We start from the raw sequence: 23,019 nt of genomic DNA, 5'->3' as shown, positions 1-23,019 counted from the left end.
GTTCCTGCGTCAGTAGGTGCGATTCAAGCTAGAAGGTTTGTGGCATGAGAAACTGGAACAGAACTGGAATGGCAGGAACAATCGTCGCCTGGCTCTGAGAAGACCAGGTGGGCAGAAACTCATCGTTGGGCAGGTAGTGAGCTCAAGACCAGGCTGGGCATTGCTCAGTGCACGTGAACAGGTGTGCTTACATGGACATGTGTTTCCCCCACATGGTCACCACTTATCCAGGCACGGTGAATACTCCAAGGAGCTTTTTATGTTTTAACATTGTGTGTGTTTGTGTGTCCATACATACATATACACACATACATTCGTACATAAACACGAATACACGTACCTGAAAACACATGCATATACATGACTATACACATTCATGCTCATGCACAGATATATACACACCTACATGCATACACACATACATACACACACATACACACATACACACATACATGCATACACACATACACATATACATACACACATACACACACATACAATACATATACACACATACAAATACACCTATACACACATATAGACAGACATATACACACATATACATATACACGTATACACATACATGCATACACACATTCATATCCACACGTACATACAGACATATACATATATACTCACATACATGTAAGCACATGAGTGGAAGCCAGAGGACAGCTTGTCCCTTGGTTCTCTCCTTTTTACCACGTGGGTCCTGGGGATTGAGTCAAGCTCATCAGACTTGACAGCAAGCCCCTTTAACTGTAGAGCCCTCTCATTGGCTGCCAGTTGCCTCTTTCCACAAATTCTATCCATGGTGGAATGTTTACAGTTGTTATTCTCATGATTCCTTCAGCAATAGCGCAGACATCATTTACACTGCATTAGGAGTTATAATTCATGTAGATGTCAGGAGAGCTGGAGGCGTGCATGAAGAAGAGAGCCCACTTTCAATGTCATTATGTGGTATTGCCTTAGGCCCTTTTATACACTCCCCTGGCTTTGTCTGAGTATATGTTTGAGGTCTCTCTATGACTGTGCAAAGAAGTAAGAGATAGGGCTGGGCCACAAAATAGGAAAGTACTTGTTCATCCAAAAACAAAAACAAAAAACAAACAAACAAACAAAAATAGCTCTAGGGTTAAATATTGGTGCTAGTACTGAACTACACAGCCAGAAGGTATTTTTCTAAGTAAATAACACAATATTGGGGATGACAATATGATCAAATATCCTACAACATAAGATTGCAATGTTACCTACATTTTATAAATCAAGTCTGACCACCGTTTTGGTTGTTTCCAATCCTGTCTGAGTGCATCATCACGGGAATCCCAAGGAAAATCAGAAATGGGTTCTTGAAGCTGTTGCACAGGGCCAGTATAGACCTAAATACCACAGAGGAAACCTTGATTCTTATCACAAGGGATCATTCACCATCCCTCTTGTCACATAACTTATGACAAGAGGTCACCTTTCCTAAACTTAGCCTTTTTCCCGAGTGCTGCAGAAGGGAAGACCTGGTGTCAAGGGGTCTGGATTCAAACCACAGGACACTGAATTCATTTAAATAGGTGTAGTTTATTAATGCACACACCAATACAGTTCAACCAGAGCAACAGCTCACAACTGTGTACTGGACATTGCTAGGCCCCGCTCATTGCAAAATCCACATGGGCTGGTGCACAAGTGTTGGAAATGCTTCGGTCTGTGGGCCCTGACTCAGGCCATTTTACACATAATTGTTCCTATTTTCCTTGAATCTATTGGGTCCTATGTGAAGAATACACTTGGGGAACTTGTTAAGATTAACAAACCTCATAACATACAGAACATAACAGGGTATGTGACCAGCACCACACAGTTCAACGTCAGAGTTTTTTGTTCTTTGTTAGTGTTTTTCTTGGCATCCATGATGTGGAGGCGTATTACAGAGCAATAGGAAAGAGCTGGCTGCTGTGTAACAAATTCACTGCTATTAAGGTAGGTATGGGGGCAAGACCTCAGCAATAGCCCTTAAGATCAGAAGGAGATGATGTGTTTAATAACTGAAAGGAGCTGCCTCAGCTGTGTTTCTCTGCCTGCTCAGTGCCCATTCAACATCACTCTGTCCCTGAAGAGGAACTCAAGGTCTGCCCCCAGCTGCCTGTGAGCCAGGAAGAGGCACAGAAAGGCAAGGCCACAGCACTGGTTTCCAATCCCTCAGTAATGCTGGATTTCCAATAATGTACTTGTATACACAAATACACTGTGGTAAGTTGCAATAGATACTAATAATTTCTCACATAGGGCAGCAGTTGATTGCCTACAACTAATTCTATTAAAAAAAAGAAACCTGGCTCTTGTAGAAATATATAAAGAAATATTTAGGATGGTGGGGGATGAATTCTGCCATGGACTGAACTCGTGGAAGTGGGGTTGGGAGAAAGATGCATGGTTAAATAGCCCACCAGGTTCACATTGTGTCAACTTGATTTAATCTAAGGACAAAGAAGTGGAGTATCTCTGATGGCTTTCTTCTAGTCCCTTTAAAGCATCACTGGGGTTTGAACTCAGAACTTCACACTTCTTGATGGGGCAACTACACTCAAGGAAGCTTAAGACTGTCATAGGCACAGTATTATGCTATATATACAGAGTAGATAATACTAAGATGTTCAGATGGTGATGTCCATTTGTATGCACTCTTAATGTGGACCTAAAAAAAGAGAGATCAAGGTCCTTAAAATAGAAAGATCAGTTCCAGTTGTTTTCTACCATTCCAAACAGAACGACTGGTAGGGAGAGAATGGTAAATAATCGAGAATTCGTAGATGATGCTTTGAATAAAGTGTGGATTTCTGTGCTCGTTTAAAACAGGGTCTCAAGTATCACATGTTGCCCTCTACCTGGCTGGCCAGGATCACCTTGAGCTCAGATAAACCTCCTTTCAGTTTGAAATAATTAGGCTTAAAAGAGTGGCCTCCAAGGACTGTGCACACAGCATTAGCCTTTCACAGTTGAGGTGTGTAACCCACAACTATAGTTTTAGCCATGTTTTTCCATGTCTACCAGCTATTTCAGATTGTTGCTGTTCTATGCCTGACAATCAAGGATGCAGAAAAATAACCTGATACAGAGTAAGGACATGGTGATCACATCTTTGCCTCTTCCGTACATACTGGATGAGGTTTGTTAAAATTCCAATATTGCAAAAAGCTTTATATAGGGCCCATCACATTAAGGGTCACTATGCACTGTTCTATCTAAAATGGCCTAATCAGAACTGACTCCCATATAACACTTCCTGCAATCCTCATATGAGAAGCTTGAGCTTTTAGTTTTGACTTTGTCTTTTCTCGTTCTTTCTTATTTTTTGCTATATAAGTTGAGACAAAGGTAGTTAAGGCCATGAATTTGCCCCCAAAATTTGAACTACGGATGTGATCAATCAGTGTTAGTGGGTGCATTCTATAAAGTATTCATTTTTTACTATTATAAATGTGTTTTACTATGATAAATGTGTTACTACTTTTGTGTTTGGTGTGGTGGCCATTTCCCAGTGTACAGGTGCTGGGATCTTGCTCTATCCACTTAATGATGTTTATAGCCTCATTTTAGACATTTCTGTGCACCCTCTATATCTCTTGTTTATTTTATTTTTCTGATAGAAGCTCATGGTACATCTTACTCAGGCCTGTGATCAGTGCTCCTTTAGCGACATTGGTGCAGAGAGCAGAACCCCACAAGCAGCATGAGGTTCCCTTCACTGGTGTCTCCAATATTGCATTTTCCTCTGCCAACTGGTCTCCACACTTTTCCTAGCACCTTAAAGACTTCAACTCTTTCTCCTAAGGAATTTTCTGGCAATTGTCGATTGCTAAGCACATGACTTCATGAGTGTTCCCCTAATACACACGCATGTTGTAACCTACCATGCAGACTATTTCTTGATGTGATTTAAAGCACCTGTACATAATGAGACAGGAGAACTTTTGACTGCATATTCAAGCTGGTGTGAAATCTCAGGAAGTTTTAATGGCTAACATTGGTGAATGAGGACAATTTGAGTTAGGATGAGACATTTTTTGGGAAAGATTTGAAAGGAAACATTCATTTAGATGCATAGGAATTACTAAGGTTTTTATACTCAAGCCTTGAGGAAAATTTGGCTTTGGAAGCAGGAGATGCTCAGTGGCTCTGCCCCAGGAAAGTCTCCTGGAAAGGGCACCTCTGCTTATGATCAGTACAGGGAGAACATTAGCAGGGAGGCAAAGTCTGCTCCCCATGACATCAGCTGTCCCTTCTTGGACATTCTATTGTCTCCTAGAGAGTTCTGGCATCCTCTGTGATGTCACCAGTGTTGTAGTGACAACCAGTGCCCTAGTTTCTCTCAGTCTGAGTCTGGCGGTTACAAGCTAAGACATGTTTTCCCGTCTTCGCAAGCGTTTTGGGAGGGGGAACGTCGATTCTGGAGAGACTACAGTGAAGGAGTCTGGCCTTTCGTCTCAAAGTAATGATGGACAAAGACAGCACTTCTGGGGAATGTGGAGTAAGTTCTGGGCAGTGTATTTTGAGCTTCCTGCCAGGGTGGCTGCAGGCTTACGCTGACCTTTCTAGCAATGGGCCACAACAACTGGAGCATCTGAAAAGGAATTGAATTTCCATGAATATCACAATTCCTGAAAGTCAGGATTTCAGAACTTTAGTTTCCCCATCCCCACTGGGAGGATATGGTAAGGCCAATGCTATTATACTGTGGACTTCTGGTCTTTACTTTTCAGTTCATTTGTTATGTTACATTGATATAATAACCTCATCAGTAGTCATGGAGGGTCCACCTTTTCTGAGTTTAGACAGGGCAGCAATGTATTTCACTATCATTGCTTCTTTAAATACAGTGGGTATCTGACAGTAGTAACAGGGAGAGATTGTGCTCCAGGCAATAACCTTATGTTCTTAGACCTTCTCTGATTTCTTCTAACTGGCAGGGTCATCGTTAGCTTTATATTAGAGTGTGTGTTACAAACATGTTTCTAAAATACCAAAACTATTTGGATCGTGTAGACCAAGATTCAGCATGTAACCTATTCGCACTTCTGGGGCATTTGGTATTTCACATAGGGACACTGATAAGTCTGTTGAACATATCCTCCCTGGAAATGCGTTTTAAATCCAAAGTTGTTGGCTTAGAGTATCAGGGTAGGGCATCTGAGTGTCTCCAATCACTCAAGTTTTCTGGATGGTGAATTTATCATCTGAGTTCTGAAGCCACAGGAGTGAGGGTCCTGAAACCAAGCTGTACCCTGTTCAGCTGATGATAATCCTGGAGAAGCCATCTCCGTGGTACATGTAAGCACGTGATGTCCGGCATAGGGAACACCTGGCTGCTTATGTCTCTTGGTATCTATAGAGTAGTGGGAGAACTGAGATCCACTGAGGAGGCCTCTTAAGCATAGACCAATCGCCTAGCAGTGACACTGGGTTCCTGGCTTATTCTCCTGTTTAGGCCTCACTGAGGTCTATGAACACTCTATTCATTCTCCCCATGCAGGTTCACTTGTGTTCTTCTACCTACAGACGCTGGGAGAGAAACATCAACCCCTGGCACTGAACTAAGCGAGAATCAGGCCAAGAAGGAAAAGGAGAGGCTGATTAAAGAGCTGCAGCTCATTACCGAGGAGAGAAATGACCTGAGAGATCGCCTGAGGTTTCTGACAGAGAGATCCATGAAGAACAGGTATGAATCGCTCCAAATGCTCTTGTTTCATTCCTGGGTCTGCAAGGTCACCTTCTTATCCTATTAAGGTTTTGGGTTCTAGAAAGCTGTGCCTCCCTAACCACCCTGTGCTAAACCTCACCTCCCATATAGTGGAGATTCAGAACCTGACCCTTCCTGAGGAGTGAGATTGAAAATGGACTCATCTGCTTCCATTTATTTTAAAGCAGAACTTGTGGTCTGAATGAAGAATTCAGGGATAAAGTCAGGGAGAGTGAGTTCCCAGTGTGCATTTGCAAAGCCCTTGACAGCTGGTGGCTTTGCAAGATTGTAATTGCAGTGAGTTTATGGTGAGTCTCTGTACTTGCTAGGCAGGTGACTGAGTGCTGGAAGATCCAGGCAGCAGCCTGGGGTAATTTAGGACCCACCCTGAGTTCATATATTCCTAAATGCCGATGTTCATTGTATTCTATCATTTGGGGCCAGGTCACACTTCAGGCCAAATCCATATTATGAAGACCTGGAGAGAATGGAGGAGGCGGTCATGTCAATTCTGCACAACTTAGAGATGGAGAACACTGAGGTCCATGAGAACAACCATAAGCTGAAGAAGGAGATTACCTTCTCTAGGTAAGTCCTGGTCAGAAAGGCTATCACTTGTGAAATGGCCATTTCTGACTTTCTTTGTTCTGGATTGGACGGTCTTCAGCTCTGGTTCTATCTCTTGTGCTATTTACCCATCAGTGTTCCAGGGTCATTAGGACTCAGTTTTCAGTTCCATAAAAGACTGTTCCTCATCCCAGGATTGTCGAGGCATCTTCAAAAGGCTCTAGAGAGAACAGCACTGATTGAAGTCAGCAGAAGTTTATTAGGCTGACCTGGACCTATGGTGTCACACCAGGTTTTACAACACTCAGTGCGTGGACCACATGGTTAGCATGACCTTCTCTTGGTTCTACTGACCTCTTTTGAGGGTGTTGGCCCAGTACTAATTCATGTTGCCCCCATGCATTGGGCTTTCATGGATAGTTGTGGATCCATGTTCTTTCTCAGAGGTGTGGACACTAATTGGTGTCAGGCCAAGCAAACAATTTATTCTTCCCCGAATTAACTCTTTATGTTCTGTGCAGCAGCCTTATATGTATCAAGATGCATTTTATTAAGTCTTCATGGGTATCTGGGACCTGGTAGAGTTAGTGGGACTTGGGAGTAGGAATGGGAGAAAGGGCCAGCATGATCTTACTATGCAGACTGTATTTCCAGAAACCTGCTCAGCCAGCTCCTGATGGAGAACACATGTAGGAAGAAGTTGGTCCCACTGAAGCAGGAGAGCAAGGAGGTACATCTTGATTGTGCACTGAACCAGAAATATTTGGTTGACTTTAACAAGAAAGATAAAGACCATCAACGGCCAGAACCAGCATTATCAGGTAGGGACCTGTTAGCTTAACAATATCTGATAAAATTTGCCAATTTGATACATCTTTGCTTCTCTTACCACCTTTCTAATTTACACTCACAACCAGCCAACCACCTCATGTAATGGAATTGTTCATTGCTCTGCCTATGCACAAGTATTCTGGGAAGTTAACCACTTTTCAGAAACTGAATTATTGTGCAAGCATATTTTGCTGCTCGTTTTGAAGCTGCAGTCTAGAAATGGTGACAGATGAATAACATATCATATTATTGCATATCCATGTGATACATTGGATCCTATGTAGAGTTTTGAACAAGTTCTTGGTTCTTTGACAAATGACACTCTGTGGTCATGTGATCTCTTGTGTAGGAAGCACCTTTGGGATAAGAACCAAGTGCAAATGTCAAATTAGTACTTGTCATTGGCTTTATCCTTGGTGACATATGGACATCTCCTTTCTTCCTGCAACCTGATGAGGTCTCTTGCCATTGCCCTGTTCTTGGTTTGCACTGGTATAAGTCTGGGTCCCATATTGTCAACCCACATTACTGTGAGGCTCTCTGGAGATTTTGCCCTGCCCACAGAGTTAGCAACAATGATATCACTTAAAATGTCCATGTCGACTGTCCAATAGAACTGAGGTGGTAGAAGGCAGCATTCTGACAGCTGGCTTGCATTTCCCCACCAAATCAGTGTCTGAAAAACTGCCTTCCTCTCCCAGGTCTCAGAAAGTGCAAGAGAGCTGGAATTGGACACACAGCAGTAAGAGAGCTTCCTGAAGAATAAGTTGCTTTCTCAGGAGTCCCTGATGACCAACATCCTGAATGGTAACAACATTTTTTGGATGAGTATTCATCCTCTGAGTTAATTTGTCATTTCTTAGAGACGCTAAATTTATATACCACTAAGCCAGCCTGACTGATTGAAGTCTTACTTTCTTCTCAGAAAACAGCACTTGAGAGACAACTTGGGGGACCGCCTTTCATTATGTGGGCTAGAGGAGAAACAGCAATACATCTGTGCTTCTAAATGTTCCTTAAGAATATGCTTTTAGAAATATTTTTGTTATGATTTTAATTGAAGTTTTCTTTTTGTTGTTTCATATTTATATGTTCTTGTTACTATTTTTACTTTCAAATATTTTTAAATATTTTTATTCATTTTAATCCTGTTTTGTTGTAAAAATGTATTTGTTATGAATAAAAATTGAATTCTATCTCTTGACTCTTAAGACCATCATTCTTACTCAAGGGTTCTGTCCCCTCCTGTGGACTTAGAACTGACAGCTACACATGGATCTCTGCATGTTCCATGGATCCTGGGCTAATAAGTGAATTCAAAGTCACCAAGGGGTACTCAGTGTGACAGTGTCTTTTGTGTGGAGAATGTGGCTGTTCCTCGGACACACACTTTATGATGTAATCACTGACACACTTTACCCAATTATTAGGGTCCATGTGGTTCTTCTGAGAGAGCAGCAGGTGCTCTACCCTGTGAGTCATCACCACATCTCCTGCAGGTGGCTTTTGTTATTCCACATGAGGTGCTGTATTAGGTGGACAGGATCACCTATGATTAAATAGAGAGATCTCAGGAGATGTGTGTTCACAGGGAACTTACTGAGCTGTGCGTGCTCAACGTGTTAGGTTGCCAGGCATCCCTACAGGGCTCTGGTGTCCCCACTGCTCATTGTGGGTCAGGATCGTCCTCCAGCATCACTTAGTATCCATATTAGAGCAGATCATTCACCTGTTATCAATGATGACCATATGTATTCTGCACATCTGATAAAATACAGAATAGAAACTAGCTTCTTGTAGGCCAGCTTGGCATAATCAGTTTTTTGATTGTTAGCAAGAAAATTATTGTAATCTAAGCAGTTTAGGAAGGAACCTCAAAGCATCCATAGTGAATGCAGCCTGCAGCTGTGAACACAGGTTTCTTTTGGAGAGCAAGCCTGTGCAAGCCCAACCTAGGTGGGACAGTTCAAGCTACCCTTTTTCCATGGCCAATCTGGGATCGTATTGAGAATGTATTTTTTCCAGGTGACTGATTTCCAATTTGTGGAATTCATCTAACTTGCTGAGAGTGCAGGTGACTCAGAGAGTTAAAGTACAGAAGAACCAATCCAGTATGTCCACAAAAGCTTGCTGTCACCCCAGGGCTTTTAGAAGCTCAGCAGCTAGAGAAGCAATGTAGTATTTGGTTATTCTCATGCTTAGGTCTAGTCATTCACTATAAGCTGACCATGACACAAAAAGTGTCATCTGTGTCAAAACTAGTTGTAACTAGATTTACACCACACTATCACATCACTACCGTATTTGAGGTTCTCAGTTACTATCTAAGAACCTGGAAGAGGCCTGGGTCTTGCTACACAAACTCATAATTTATGTCTTCATGACACTGTGTGCTTTGTTCTGTTGATGCTACCATTGGCATACAATACCTTGGATACTTTGTGCTGACATCTGTGACGTGAGACAATAGTTCATGTCATCCTATCCTGAATAAAATGTCCTTAGAGTACAGTGTAGTGGGAGGGGCCTTCTTTTCCTGTGAGATAGCAAAACATTTCCAGTCTTCAGTCAAGTCTGACAGCCATTGTCCAGTACCTGTCTTGAGTTGTCCACATTTTCAGCTAAGAGTCTTCATCCAGGCTGCTCTATAATTCTGTAGAAGATTAATAGGGTTCCAGCCCTAGGATTTAATTCAGTGTGACTGCACTTGCCGAACATGCTCAAAGCCCTGAGATCCACCCTAGCCCTCTGTGCTTTAGAGAAAGAAAATAAAGAACCACATTGCAGTTGAAGTTTCTCCTCCAACAAAAGGAGAGCCTGCATAGGGCCTTTAAGTAACTCTAAACCCCAGCTTCTGCCCACAACTCCCTCCATCAATTCCATGATTGGTGTGTTTTCACTACTACTCACTTTCTTCTGTGTGCAAAGAATGTGCACCATGTCAGGAAGTGTGTGTGTATGTGTGTGTTTGTGTGTGTGTGTGTGTGTGTGTGTGTGTGTGTGTGTGTGTGTGTGTAGTCCCTAGTGAAAACTGTCGAGATACATGCAGACTCATGCTACTACTGTCCCATGGCACCTTGCAGGGAACCCTGAAATGGTGGCTACTTTAATACAGTCTAAACCGGGTGTGCATGGTTTCTGTAAGGTCACCACTACAGAGAGCAGGAAAAGCTTCAGTAGTCACATGGATGTGATCAATCAGTGTTAGTCATGCCCTTCCAGCATGGTAGACTGCAGGTTGTCTGTCCCCAGCACTTTGCTCTCTTGTGCCCAAACAATGCCAAGGTCAGGGCCGTTGAGCCGTGAGGCAGAGGCTCACCACCCTCAGTGCTGCCTAAGACCCCTAAGACTGTCTCTTTTGGGTGTGTGCGTGCTGGACACTCATGGATCCTGAGATCTCCGCAGCTGAGGTGAAACAGTACCGGAGCCATTGCAATGTGGGCACACATTTGGTTTTGGAGCTGGGCCACTCTTTGACTTTTATTGAGTGGAGAGACAACTGTTGGCTGAGCCTTTGGTGAACCGGATGGCCCCTGGCCACGTCAGCAGTCAGCAGTATCAAAGCTGAGCAACCAGTGTTTTATGTTTCATTTTGTCATCGCTGGTCAGTGTTCTGATGCCACAGCACATGGCTGGTCTCAATCTCCCCATGTGGCCACAATCCCTAATTGATATTGCCTCCACTTCCCAAGTGCCACTGGGATTTCTGTAGAACCCCTAAGGCAGCAGCAAGCAGGAGCTCCTGACTATTCCCTCCCTGCTCTCTGGATCTGCAAGTCGTTCTGTGTACATATGGCTATTCCCGCATATACTCTTGATGCCATGATACCTTAATAAACACTTGAATCATGCCCTGATGGCCAGTTTTCAACTGCTACCTGACACCATCTATAATCGCCTGGGAAATGAGGGACAGTCTGGATCAGACTGGCCTTTGAGCATGACTATGCGTGACTGTCTTCGTTGCTGTGGGAGATGCCAGGCAACCTCTTTTCTGATCCTAGAGTCCCTATACCCAGCCACTTGTCCCCTCTACAGCCAGACCCTACTTCTGCTCCTAGGCACTGTCTTGGACTTCCTTCCCTCAGGTGGCTTCTCTCCTTTGGTTGCTACAGAAACCTGTTATGAGGAAAGGAACAGGGAGTTAAGAGTTCAAAGCCATCTTCCCAGTGATGTTCTTTCTCAGAGGTCAGTGGGACACTTAAAGAGTTTTGTGTATACATTTTATTAAGCAAGGGACAATCATGCATCAGACACAGGAAACTAACAGCACATCTACTGGACCTCCTTCAACACCTGGGCATCTCTTATGGCCTGTGCTTCTGTGTGCTGAAACCTGGGGACCAACTTCCTGTGGGGTTTCCCAGGGTGACTATGCACATTACTACACTGGCGTAAATCCTCAAAACTCACAAACATCAACAGGACTGCCACAGGAACGGTTCTACATCAACAGATACCACAGATCAGCAAGCAGAAGCATGGGAGGGTGGTGCTGTGGCTCACACACTTCTCTTTCCTCACTAGGGCAGGTGACCCGCTGAAGAAAACAAGGGGGCAGCAGGATAGAACAGGAAAACTACAACCCAGTCCTTGCATTAAACACCCAAGCACATTTAGACTAGAAGAGAGAAGTTTGCCAAGAATGAGGGCCACTTTGGACATCCATCATCAATAGCCCTGGCTGTCTAGGCCAGCATCAGATCCAGCAGTCTCCAGTCAGCTTTCCGCCAGGCCCTCAAGGGTGCTAAGAGCATTAACCATGAAAAATAGAACAAGATCTCTGCCTCTTGCCTGACTGACAGCCAAGCATGTGTATGCCCTGGCTATGCTCATGCTGGGACCCCTTCTAGATATTAAGATATAGAGACCTGATAGTTGATTAGGACCCTGTTCGAAAAGGAAGACACCGGATATTTCCCTCTGGCATCCATATGTGCATGCATGGTTGTACAAGCTGGTAGAATCCCTCTCTTTCTCTCTCTCTCTCTCTCTCTCTCTCTCTCTCTCTCTCTCTCTCTCAAAGTTTTGAAGCACAGCAGAAGAATCTCTGGGACTCTAAGCCTGAGCAACCTCATCTGTGAGCCACAGCTTCTGTGTGAGAGCTCCTTTGTGAGAGAGGGGTAGGGTGACTGAGGAAGTTTGCTGGTGTCCATCCCTGGCCTGCATGTTCATGCATACAGAGACATGGACACATGCACATGCTGAGTACCCCTCATCCAATCCTGAAATCTGAAAACATTGATTTTCAAATCCAGGCATTCTCCTAACCTACACCTTCCCTCAGGAATTGGAGATGAGGCCTTGCAAGAATCCTCAACCAGTGAGACTGGCCCAGACCTTCTGAGATCCATTCTGCCCCTGGAGAACACAGCAGGTGGTATCAGGACAACACAGAAACTCAAGACTCCAGCCTGATGCAGGGACCGCCTGCTGGGTTAGAAGACTCAGCATCAGGTTCCTGAAGGAAAACATCACCTCTGAACACACAGGGTCGCTGTGGCTATGCCTTCAAGGCATCTTCAGCAGCAGCTTAAATGGACTAGAAATGACTATGGGAATCTGCCTGCAGGGTGATGTGAGAATCCTTTTGCTCAGGCTTGATAGCTAGATGTTGCCACAGAAAACCTTGAACTCTTCTTGGAGTACAGTCCAGGCAGAGGCTGAACACAAAACATTCTGATTATGAACTGAGTTTAACAGATAATCCGGATCCTGAAGGCCACAGGCCCAAAGGTCTGCACTGTAGGGGTGAGGCATCACTGCAGGGATGACCACACAGTGCAGGGGTGAGGAGTCACTGCAGGGATGACCACACACTGCAGGGGTGAGGAGTCACTGCAGGGATGACCACACAGTGCAGGGGTGAGGCATCACTGCAGGGATGACCACACACTGCAGGGATGACCACACACTGCAGGGGTGAGGTGTCACTGCGGGGATGACCACACACTGCAGGGGTGAGGTGTCACTGCGGGGATGACCACACACTGCAGGGATGACCACACACTGCAGGGGTGAGGTGTCACTGCGGGGATGACCACACACTGCAGGGGTGAGGTGTCACTGCGGGGATGACCACACACTGCAGTGGTGAGGTGTCACTGCAGGGATGACCACACACTGCAGGGGTGAGGTGTCACTGCGTGGATGACCACACACTGCAGGGGTGAGGTGTCACTGCGGGGATGACCACACAATGCAGGGGTGAGGTGTCACTGCGGGGATGACCAGCAGTATCCCAGCCTTGGCCTGGGACTAGCCATTGACACCCACACTTTCTGGGGCAACATTGTCTCCTGAGGATAGAGTCAGGCCAGGAGCAGCAACTGATGTTCACGAGGGACAAACTTTCTTCACCTCCTGCCCATGCTGGCCCTAGGATCTGGGCTTTTTTGGTAACATGAGTGCTGAGCCTCCCAGGTAGATGGGTTTTCAGGGGTCAGGTGGTGATTGTCACCAAAGATATCCATAAGGATAAGTCATACTGTACTAATTCCCATATTAGATCCCTTCTCACAGGTCACAGAGGCCATAGTGGGTCCTAAATGTGGAGTCAGGTTCCTGTGCACTTTTGAGGAGACTGGTCAGACATTTAGGCTTCGTGATATTTTGTTGGCATTATTTTGGGGGGATTTTATTTTTACTGTTGGGGCCAAACCTGGGGCTGCCATGTGGAGGGAAAAGCTTTGCCAAAGCTGTAGATCATCCCTAATAATAAACTCCTGAATTCTCCCAATCCTGGAACTATCTAGGTCCCTCACATGATGCAACCTTTGGGGCATTCCTCACATAGAATCATGGGGTGGACTGCATCCCAAAGAGAGACAGTGGGAAAAATTCCCCAGTGTCTCCCTGTGGCTGTGACGATGGGAGTGCTGACCAGTGGAATGCAGGCCCCATGTGAAAGCCTTTTGGTTTCTACTTGAGTGGAATCTTCACCATGCCTTTTTTTTTTTTTCTAGAAACACAGGTTGCCCTGGAACTTACAGTCTTCCATCACCCTGACTCAGTTTCCCATGACTGGGATCATAGGCTTAAATTACTATGCCCATTTTTCTTTTTTGTATTTATAAATCTGCTAAAAAGCCAGAAGGATCCAGAATGTAAAATGGTGCGGTCCAAGGCATTTCCAACAGGGGATTCTTGACCTAGGAGTATCCAGACCAGTGTTTATTGTGTGGCTACTTCATTCCCATAACAGCTTATATTTGACAAAGAATTCCAAGTTGTGATATCACTGGGCAGCAGGTGATATCCCATACAGCAGGACTGACTCAGGTTGTAATTAAGGCTGGAGAAACTTACTAGGACCCTGGTAATCCTACCACCCTGGGGCCTTTAGATAGCCTTAATCTGATCTTCCCCCCTGTGCTATTAATCAATTGCTCTTGAAGGTAGATTTGAATTTACAGTCACTGTGAGGCAGGAGAATTAGGACCCTACAGTCACTCTGGGCTCCATAGGAAGAGCCTGTTTCAATAGTAAAAGAGGTCACCTGTGAGTTCTTACTGTCTTCCCTGAGGCCTTACTGCTGGAGTTAGACTAGCTGTCTCACCAATTGAAGTAGAGGGCAGAATGCTGGTGCCTTCTATAGTGAGGACTAGTGACAGATGGTCTATGGAAATTCTAGAAAGGTCTACAAGTATTTATGTCCTGTGCATGGGAACTGCTGGCTTCCCTGTGTCCTTTGCCTTTATTTTGCAGTCCATGGGGCACCTGGAAATGTCCCCAAACCAGGCTGTACACAGGGCCTGTCCCGTGACTCTCACTTGCGCTCAGAGCCTGCCTGATAGTCATAGGTCTGACAGAGCCCTGACACCTGCAGAGACCACTATAAGGGACCCTGCAATCCCCATACTGCCCATCAGTGTCTATAATGTCCCTATACGACACTGAGACGATCTAAGCTCCTTCCAATCTTTATGCTGCATCAGAATCTGACCATTGCTACTTTTGCTCCTCTCATACCCACACTAGAAGCCCTGTACCCACACTAGTCCCAGCTGGCCTGTTGCCTACTGACATCTCATGGACTCTGCCCCAATATTCCCTCTTTGCCTGGGTCCCTGCAACTGTGTCCAGTTCTGGCTGCTTCCCTGCCTCCCCACTTCCATTTTCCAAATGGCCACATTGACACATGGGTTTCTGGGTCTCCCACTCCTCGGATGCTGGGAACAGGTTCCTTCTTTGCTGTTTGAATGGTTGTCCTAACACTGGAGGACCTTGCTTCAAGTAGTGGCAGTCAAACCTGGTGCTGATCGTGTCAGATCTGTCCAGGCTGTCTGTGTGACTGTGGAATGCGCCTCTGTTTTGGCTGAGTGTTATTTACCTCCCTCATGGCCATGTGATAATCCGACCATGAGCATGTTCATTGTTTGGAAAGAAGGGTGTGGAGGACATATGCTCCTCATCCTAGCATTAGTGGAAAAAAGACATAGGTAGATGATGCATTCTACACCATCCTGGGCTATAGAAACTCTGCCTCGAAGAATGCAGGTGGAGCAGGGCTGGGGTTCCGTTGGTTGCCTAGCAGCCTACCACATTGAGCAGGCACTGCTCAACCACCTGTACATACACATCTCCTGAGATCTCTCTCCTAAATGGGAGGTGATCGTGTCCACCTAGTACAGCACATGCCCTGGAAGGACAAAAGCTAGCTGTGGTGATGACTCCCAGGTTAGAGCATCTGCTTGTCTCTCAGAAGAACCACATGGTCCCTAACAATCATCTACAATGGGGAATGCTATTCCCTCCTTTGGATCATGAGGGAAATGCACTCAGGAGTGGCCCAGACATACATTTGAAAAAAAAAGATCCATTGAGTTACATGATAAAAATAAATATAATCAGCAACAATAAAAAACACAGCATATGAATGATCAAGTGAAACAGCACCTATAAAAACCTATTTCCCAAAATGACGTTGATAGTCATTATCTTTGTGGTTTAATACTAATGCTGTATTGTAAGAAAAACTGAGGCACATGGTTCTCGATTAGGATTATTCTATAATCCTTTGTGAAAGTTGTCATTTTTTCTGCAGCTCTACAGGCATGAGTGTGTGTTACTCAATATCTGGTGCACACAGTCAATAAGGAATGTGTGTTGTAGACTGATATAGACTAGGATGAGCAGAAGACATGACAGCATGGATACAGTATGTCAGTGATTACATCATAAAGTGTGTGTCCATAAAAAAAGTCACATTATCCACACAAAAGACACTATCACCCTGTGTACAACTTGGTGGCTTTGAATTCCCTATTTACCCATGCTCCCTGGACCATGCAAAGATCCATATCTAGCTGTCAGTTCTAAGTCTACAGGAGGGGAAAGGACCCTTGAATAAGATGGTCTTAAGAGTCAAGAGTTACAAATCAATTTTTATTCATAAGGAATACAATTTACAAAAAACAGGCATAAAATGAACAACTAAAATGGTATAAAAATGAAAAACAGTAACAAGAATATATAACTATGAAATAACAAAAAGAAAACTTCAATGAAAATCATAACCAAAAACATTTCTTAACAGCATTTTCTTAATGAACATTTAGAAACACAGTTGTAGTGCTGTTTCTCCTCTAGGACAAGACGTCAAGGCAGTCCCCTCAGATGTCTCTCAAATGGTGTTGTCCGTATGAGAAAGGAGAAGGACCTCAACCAGACAGGCTGGCATACGGATACATAAATTTAGGGTCTCTATACATTGAGGAAATTATCTGAGAAGAAGAATATTCCCCCAAAAAGTCTTTGACTGTGAGGATTGTCGTCAAAGGGAACTCCTGAGGAAGAAACTCACTCTTCAGGGGGCTGTCTTCCTGGGATCCGTCCTATGCCATGTCTCCTGCAGTTTCTGAGACCTGGGAGGAGAAGGCAGCTATTAAGACACTGATTTGGTGGGGACATGCATACCAGCTGTCAAGTTGCTGCCTTCTGTCCCCTCAGCTGCATTGGACAGACAGCACTGATCTTTTCACTGAAATCATTGCTGATATCTCTGCAGGCTGGGAACATCACCAGCAACCCTCACAGTACTGTGGGAGAACAAGCTGCTCCTCAGACTCTACCATTGCAAACCAAGAATGGGGAAATGGGGAGAGACCTAATTGGGGTGCAGGAAGAAAGGAGAAGGCCACATGATACCCAGATGAAAGCCAATGACCAGGACTCATTTGCCATTTTCACTTGGTTCTTATCCCTACAAGGTGCTTCCAACCATCACATGACCCCTGTATGACCTTTGTCACACGACCAAGAACTCGTTCAAAACTCTTCATAGCATCCAATCTGTAATAGGGAGATGCAGTCATGTGATATGTTATTCCTCTGTCACCATTTCTGGACTGCAGTTTCAAAAAGGGCAGAGAAGTATAATTGCCAATAATTCAGTTTCTGAAGAGTGGTTAACATCCCAGAATACTTGTGCATACACAGAGCAATGAATAACTCTATCACATGAGGTGGGTGACTGACTGGGTGTGGGGAGATTAGAAAGATGATAGGGGAAGGAAAGATGTATCCAAAAGGCAAATGGTATCAGACATTGTTAATCTGACTCAGCTGCTTGTTCCTACCACATTTTGCTGGGTCTGGAGGTTGCTGGCTTTCTCCTGTTCGTCTTCATCCTTCGGGTTCAACTCAAGCAAATATCGCTGTAACTCCTTGCTCTCCTGCTTCAATGTGACCAACTTCTTCTTCATACATGCCTGGTCCATCAGGAGCCGGCTGTGCAGGTTGCTGGAAACACACTCTGCATAGTAAGATCCTGAGGCCTCTTCCTCCCATTCCAACTGCCAAATCCCACAAACTCCACCAGGACCCAGATACCCATAAAGACTTGATAGAATACATCTCCATACATGTAAGGCTGCTGCACAAACAGCAAATGGCCAATCCAGGGAAGAATAAATTGTTTCTGTGACCCAAGCACCAATAAGAGTCCATGTCTGTCCAAAAGAACAAGGGATCTACAACTACCCATGAGAGCCCAATGCATCGGGACAGCATCAATTAGTAGGCAGCAAATAACCACAAGAGGACAGTATGACCAAGGGAGGTCATGCAAACCATGTGGTCCACACATTGAGCTTTGTTAAACCTGGTATGACCCCAGAGCCGCAGGTTGGCCTAATAACACTCTGATGCCTGAATCTGTGTAGTTCTATCCAGAGCCTTGTAAAGATGCATAGACACTGTGGTGAGAAGTCACAGTCTCTTAAAGAACTGAAACTGAGTCCAAAAGACCCACGGCACAGTGATATTTAAACAGCAGAAGACATGGACCCAGAGCTGCAGGCTCTCCAGTCCAGAACAAAGAGAGGCAGCAATGGCCATTCCACAAGTGAGGGGCCCTTCTGACCAGTACTTACCGATAGAAGTTAATCTCCTTCTTGAGCTCCTGAAATTTCTCACGATGTTCAATGTTCTTTTTGTCTAAGTTGTGCAGTAATGACATGACCTCTTTCTCCTTTATCTTCAAGTTTTCATAAAATGGATTTGGCCTGAAGTAGGGGCTGGCCCCAGGAAGATAGAACCCAATGAACATCGAGGTTTAGGATTATATGAACTCAGGCTGTGTCCTGTACTACCCCAGTCCTGGAAGGACACTTTCTGAATTCAACATATTTGAATTCTTCAGCTTCAGAAACTTGGAATTGTGTGCCCAGGACCACAGAAGCTAAGCACCCAGATAAAGGGTTCCCTGGCTCACTTTTTTCAATCAGGAGGGCTGAATCTGCATTCAAACCTGTTATGCTGTCAAGAGCCTAGGCCACAGAGCTTACCCAACCACACACAAACACACACACACACACACACACACACACACACACACACAAACACACATCCAGAATCCTCTGATTTCATTTTTCCTGTTTTGACAAGTGGAATGCTACAAGCCGAATAACTAATATTCTAGAGGCAGACAGTACACATAATTCTGGAGATGAGACCAGATATTGCCACAAACTTATAATCTGCTCAAGGCATACAAATGTATAGACAAATGTGACCACACAGGCAAAGAACTGTACTGTTGAAAGTGGGGCTTCCAAAATAAAGTACTTACACCTCCATGAAACTATTATACAGGTATATCCTGAGGTCAAAAAACAGACCCCTAAATTCCAAGGGTGGAGGGACACAGAAACATATAAAAGTTGTGCATATGCATGCAGACCTGTGCACACACAGACACACAAACTGGGACACACCCACAAGAAAAGAAAATTAAACAGACTCAGAGAATGAGAAAGAGAGACAAATATGGAAAGAGCACAATGAGAATCAGTAGAAATATATGCACCATTACTGTCTCAGAGTTTAAGGCACACAGACAAGAAGGAACAGGCCTGACCCTCAGGCCTTCTAGGTAAGCATGGAGATGAACAATGTGGGACCTGTCACCTAAGGGTGCTGCCGTGAGATGATAGCATTCAGTCACCTTCCTAGCAAGTACAAACACTCTCCACAAACTCACAGCACCTAGAACCTTGCAAAGCTACCACCTGTCAAGGGCTTTCCAATTGTACACTGGGAACTCATGCTCCAGTGACTTTATCCCTGAAATCTTCACTCAGATCACAAGTTCAGATTTTCAACAGGCAGAATCAGAGAGTTCATTTTCAATCTCACTCCTCAGTAAGGGTCAGGTTCTGAATCTCCTCTCTATGGGAGATGAGGTTTAGAACAAGGTCGTTTGTTTGGAGCAATGCATACCTCTTGCTCATGGATCCACCTGTCACATAAAGGAGGCGATCTGTCAGCTCATTTCTCTCCTTGGTAGTTAGCTCCAGTTCTCTATTCAGCCTCTCCTCTTCCTCGTTGGCCTGCACCTTATTTAGGATATTTTCAGGGGATGACGTCTGTCTGCAGGCCTCTATAGGTAGAAGAACACAAGTGAACCCGCATGGGGTGAATGCATAGAGCATACACAGACTACAGTGAGGTCCAAACAGGAGAACATGCTTGGAAGCCAGTGTCACTGCAAGGAGTTTGGTCTATGTGTAAGAGGCATCCTAAGTGGATCACAGTTCCCCCACTACTATATAGAGACCAAGAGATGTAAGCAGCCAGGTGTTCCCTATGCCCGCCCACACAGGCTTACAAGTACCAGAGAGATGCCTTCTCCACGATTATTATCAGGTATGCAGGCTACAACCTGGTTTCAGGACCCTCACCCCTCTGGTTTCAGAAGTCAGATCATCAATTCAGCATCCACAATGACTTGATTGATCAGGGATACTCAGATATCCTACACTGTTACTCTAGTCCAATAACTTTGCATTAAAAAGTCATGTAGTGGGAGGGCATGGTCAACAGACTTATTAATTCCCCCTACTGAAATGACAAATGCCCCAGAAGTGCCAATAGGTTACAGGCTCTTTCTCTACCTGCTCCATATAGTTTGGCTACTGTAGAAAAATATCTGCCACACAGAACCTCTAATATATGAAGTTAAGATTGGCCCCGTCAGCCAGAGGTAGTCAGAGGAGTTCTAAGAATATAAGGTCATGGCCAGGAGCACAGTTCTCTCCCTCTTACTACTGTCAGATAGTCACTGAATTTAAAGAAGCAATGAAAGTGAAGTACATTGATGCCCTGTTTAATTCAGAAAAGTTATACCCTCCATGACTCCTGGTGGTGTTATAATATCAATTTAACATACCGAATGCACTGTAAAAGTAAAGACTAGAAGTTCACCCAATAATAGCAGAGGCAGTGCCATATCCTCCATGTGATTATGGAGAAACTAATGATGTGAAAACCTTCACTTTCAGGAATTGTGATAATCATGGAATTCAATATCTGTGGAGATGTTCCAGTGGTTGTGGCCCATTACTAAAACGGCCAGCGGAAGACCCACACACACACCCCTGACAGGAAGCTCAACATACACTGCCCAGAACTTACTCCACATTCCCCATGTCCTGTGTCCATCATTACCTTTAGGTTTCGTTTGCTTCACTCTAGACTCTTCTCTAACAACATCAACTCTCCCAAAGCACCTACAAAGACGGGAAAACATGTCTGTGGATATATCCTTTGGACACTAAGAGAAAAAGTAGGGAATTGGTTGTCACAACGATACTGGTGACATCACAGGGATTCCAAGGTCTCTCTAGGAGACAATAGAATGTCCACGAAGGGACGGCTGATGTCACGGAGAACAGACTTTGCCTCCCTGCTAATGTTCTCCCTGTACTGAGCAAAAGCTGATGGACCCTTTTCAGGGGACTTCCCTGTGGCATAGCCACTGAGCACCACATGCTTCCAAAGCCAAATTTGACTCTAGGCTTGATTGGAAAAACCTAAGTCATTGCTATGTATCTAAATGAGTGCTTCCTCCCCAATCCCTGCACAGAAATGTTTCATCCTACCTCAAATTCTCCTCAGTCAGCAATATTACCCATTAAAGATTACTGAGAAATCACACCAGTTCCTATAAGTAGCCAAAGAGGTCTCCTGTCTCATCATGTGCAGGTGCATGAAATCACACCCAGAAATAACCTGTAGGATAGGTGGCAATGTGGGTGTGTGTTATAGGTACAACCTGAAGCTTTGTGCTTAACATTTGACAGTTGCCACCAGATTCTTTAGGAGAAAGAATTGCATTCATTATGGTCCTGGCAACAATGTGGTGATGTGTTAGGAGAGGAAACTGAAATATTGGATCCACCAGTGAATGCACCCTCAGGCTGAGTGTGGGGCTCTCCTCTTTGCACTTAAGTTACCAAAGCAGGATTGCTTACAGGCCTCTCTAAGCTATAACGTGTGATTTCATCTGAAAAATAAAATAGTCAGCAGATGTAAGGGGGGGGGGATGCAGCCAAAGGAGTAGGAGAAGCCTAGAGACATAACTCAGTGGACAGAGTAAGAAACAAGCATCTTCACTCCTGTTTCATGGATCACCCCACAAAACACAAAAGCATGTATCGTACTAAAAAAAAAAGCCAGTTATTTTATTGAATGCATACACTAATACTGTTTACAGTATTAGTAGCAAAGCTCAAATTTTGGGGGCAGGTCCATGACTTGAACTATCTTCCTGACAACATATAAATCAATCAATCAATCAATCAATAAATAAATAAATAAATAAATAAATAAATAAATAAGAAAAAAAAACCACAAAAATAAAAAACACAAAAAGCACAAGCCTCTCATGTGAAGTTACAGAAGAGTGATCCAGTGGTCACTTCTGACCAGACCATTTTAGCTATGACAGTGCATAGTGACCCTTAATTTGATGGGTCCTATATAAAGCTTTGTGCAATATTGTCATTTTAACAAACCTCATCCAGAACATACATAACGACACAGGATATGATTGCCATGTCCTTGCTGTGTATCAAGTTATTTTTCTGTGTCCTGATTGTCAGGCATATTACACCACCAATCTGAGATGGCTGGTAGACTTGGAAGAAAGTGGATATGAAAGATCCCCGTTTGATATCAGTACAGCCATTTCTTAAGCATGAGAATCTTTTAAGCTGGCCCTCGCTTAGCCCCTAGACGTTAGACAATAGACCAGAAAGTACAGAAAGCACATTCCCACCCACTCTCTAGGAAGCTGCCCGACCATAAGAACAGAGGGTATAGAACATATTTACTGCAGGGCAATTACAAGACAGGAAACATCTCTGGGAAGCTGACTGATCACTATAGAAGTGAGATGTCCTTGGTACTGAATGCAGCTGTGCTATAGGCTGACATAGCTATAGCCTTGTCCTGGGAACCCCAGAACAGAAACACCTGCCAAGACAGATATCCTTGGTCCTTGTCCTGGGAACCCCAGGATAAGAAAACATATATCAAGTCAGACATCCTTCCTACTGAAATAGCTACATTGATGTGGTTACGGCCTTATCCCAGGACGA

General features: G+C 44.3%; 2 protein-coding genes across 2 annotated transcripts; one reads left to right on the top strand and one right to left on the bottom strand.

Moving 5' to 3' along the window:
- Positions 1 to 4,294: 4,294 nt before the first annotated feature.
- Positions 4,295 to 8,331, top strand: LOC134483178 (uncharacterized). The gene is made up of 5 exons (XM_063278443.1): positions 4,295 to 4,528; positions 5,557 to 5,716; positions 6,182 to 6,325; positions 6,959 to 7,125; positions 7,837 to 8,331. Exons 1-5 carry the CDS (start codon positions 4,402 to 4,404, stop codon positions 7,899 to 7,901), a joined length of 663 nt encoding a protein of 220 aa, XP_063134513.1. The 5' UTR covers positions 4,295 to 4,401; the 3' UTR covers positions 7,902 to 8,331.
- An 8,227-nt stretch (positions 8,332 to 16,558) lies between these two features.
- On the bottom strand, positions 16,559 to 21,215 carry LOC134483177 (disks large homolog 5-like). Its single transcript, XM_063278442.1, has 5 exons — positions 21,086 to 21,215; positions 19,859 to 20,018; positions 18,511 to 18,654; positions 17,716 to 17,878; positions 16,559 to 17,001 (listed from the first exon to the last, which is right to left on the bottom strand). The coding sequence occupies exons 1-5, from the start codon at positions 21,165 to 21,167 to the stop codon at positions 16,972 to 16,974; spliced, it is 579 nt and encodes a 192-aa protein (XP_063134512.1). The 5' UTR covers positions 21,168 to 21,215; the 3' UTR covers positions 16,559 to 16,971.
- Positions 21,216 to 23,019: the final 1,804 nt, after the last annotated feature.

The sequence above is a fragment of the Rattus norvegicus genome, chromosome 19, assembly GCF_036323735.1.
Source record: "Rattus norvegicus strain BN/NHsdMcwi chromosome 19, GRCr8, whole genome shotgun sequence".
Classification (NCBI taxonomy): Eukaryota; Metazoa; Chordata; class Mammalia; order Rodentia; family Muridae; genus Rattus; species Rattus norvegicus.
This window is presented reverse-complemented; position numbering and strand designations above follow the sequence as displayed.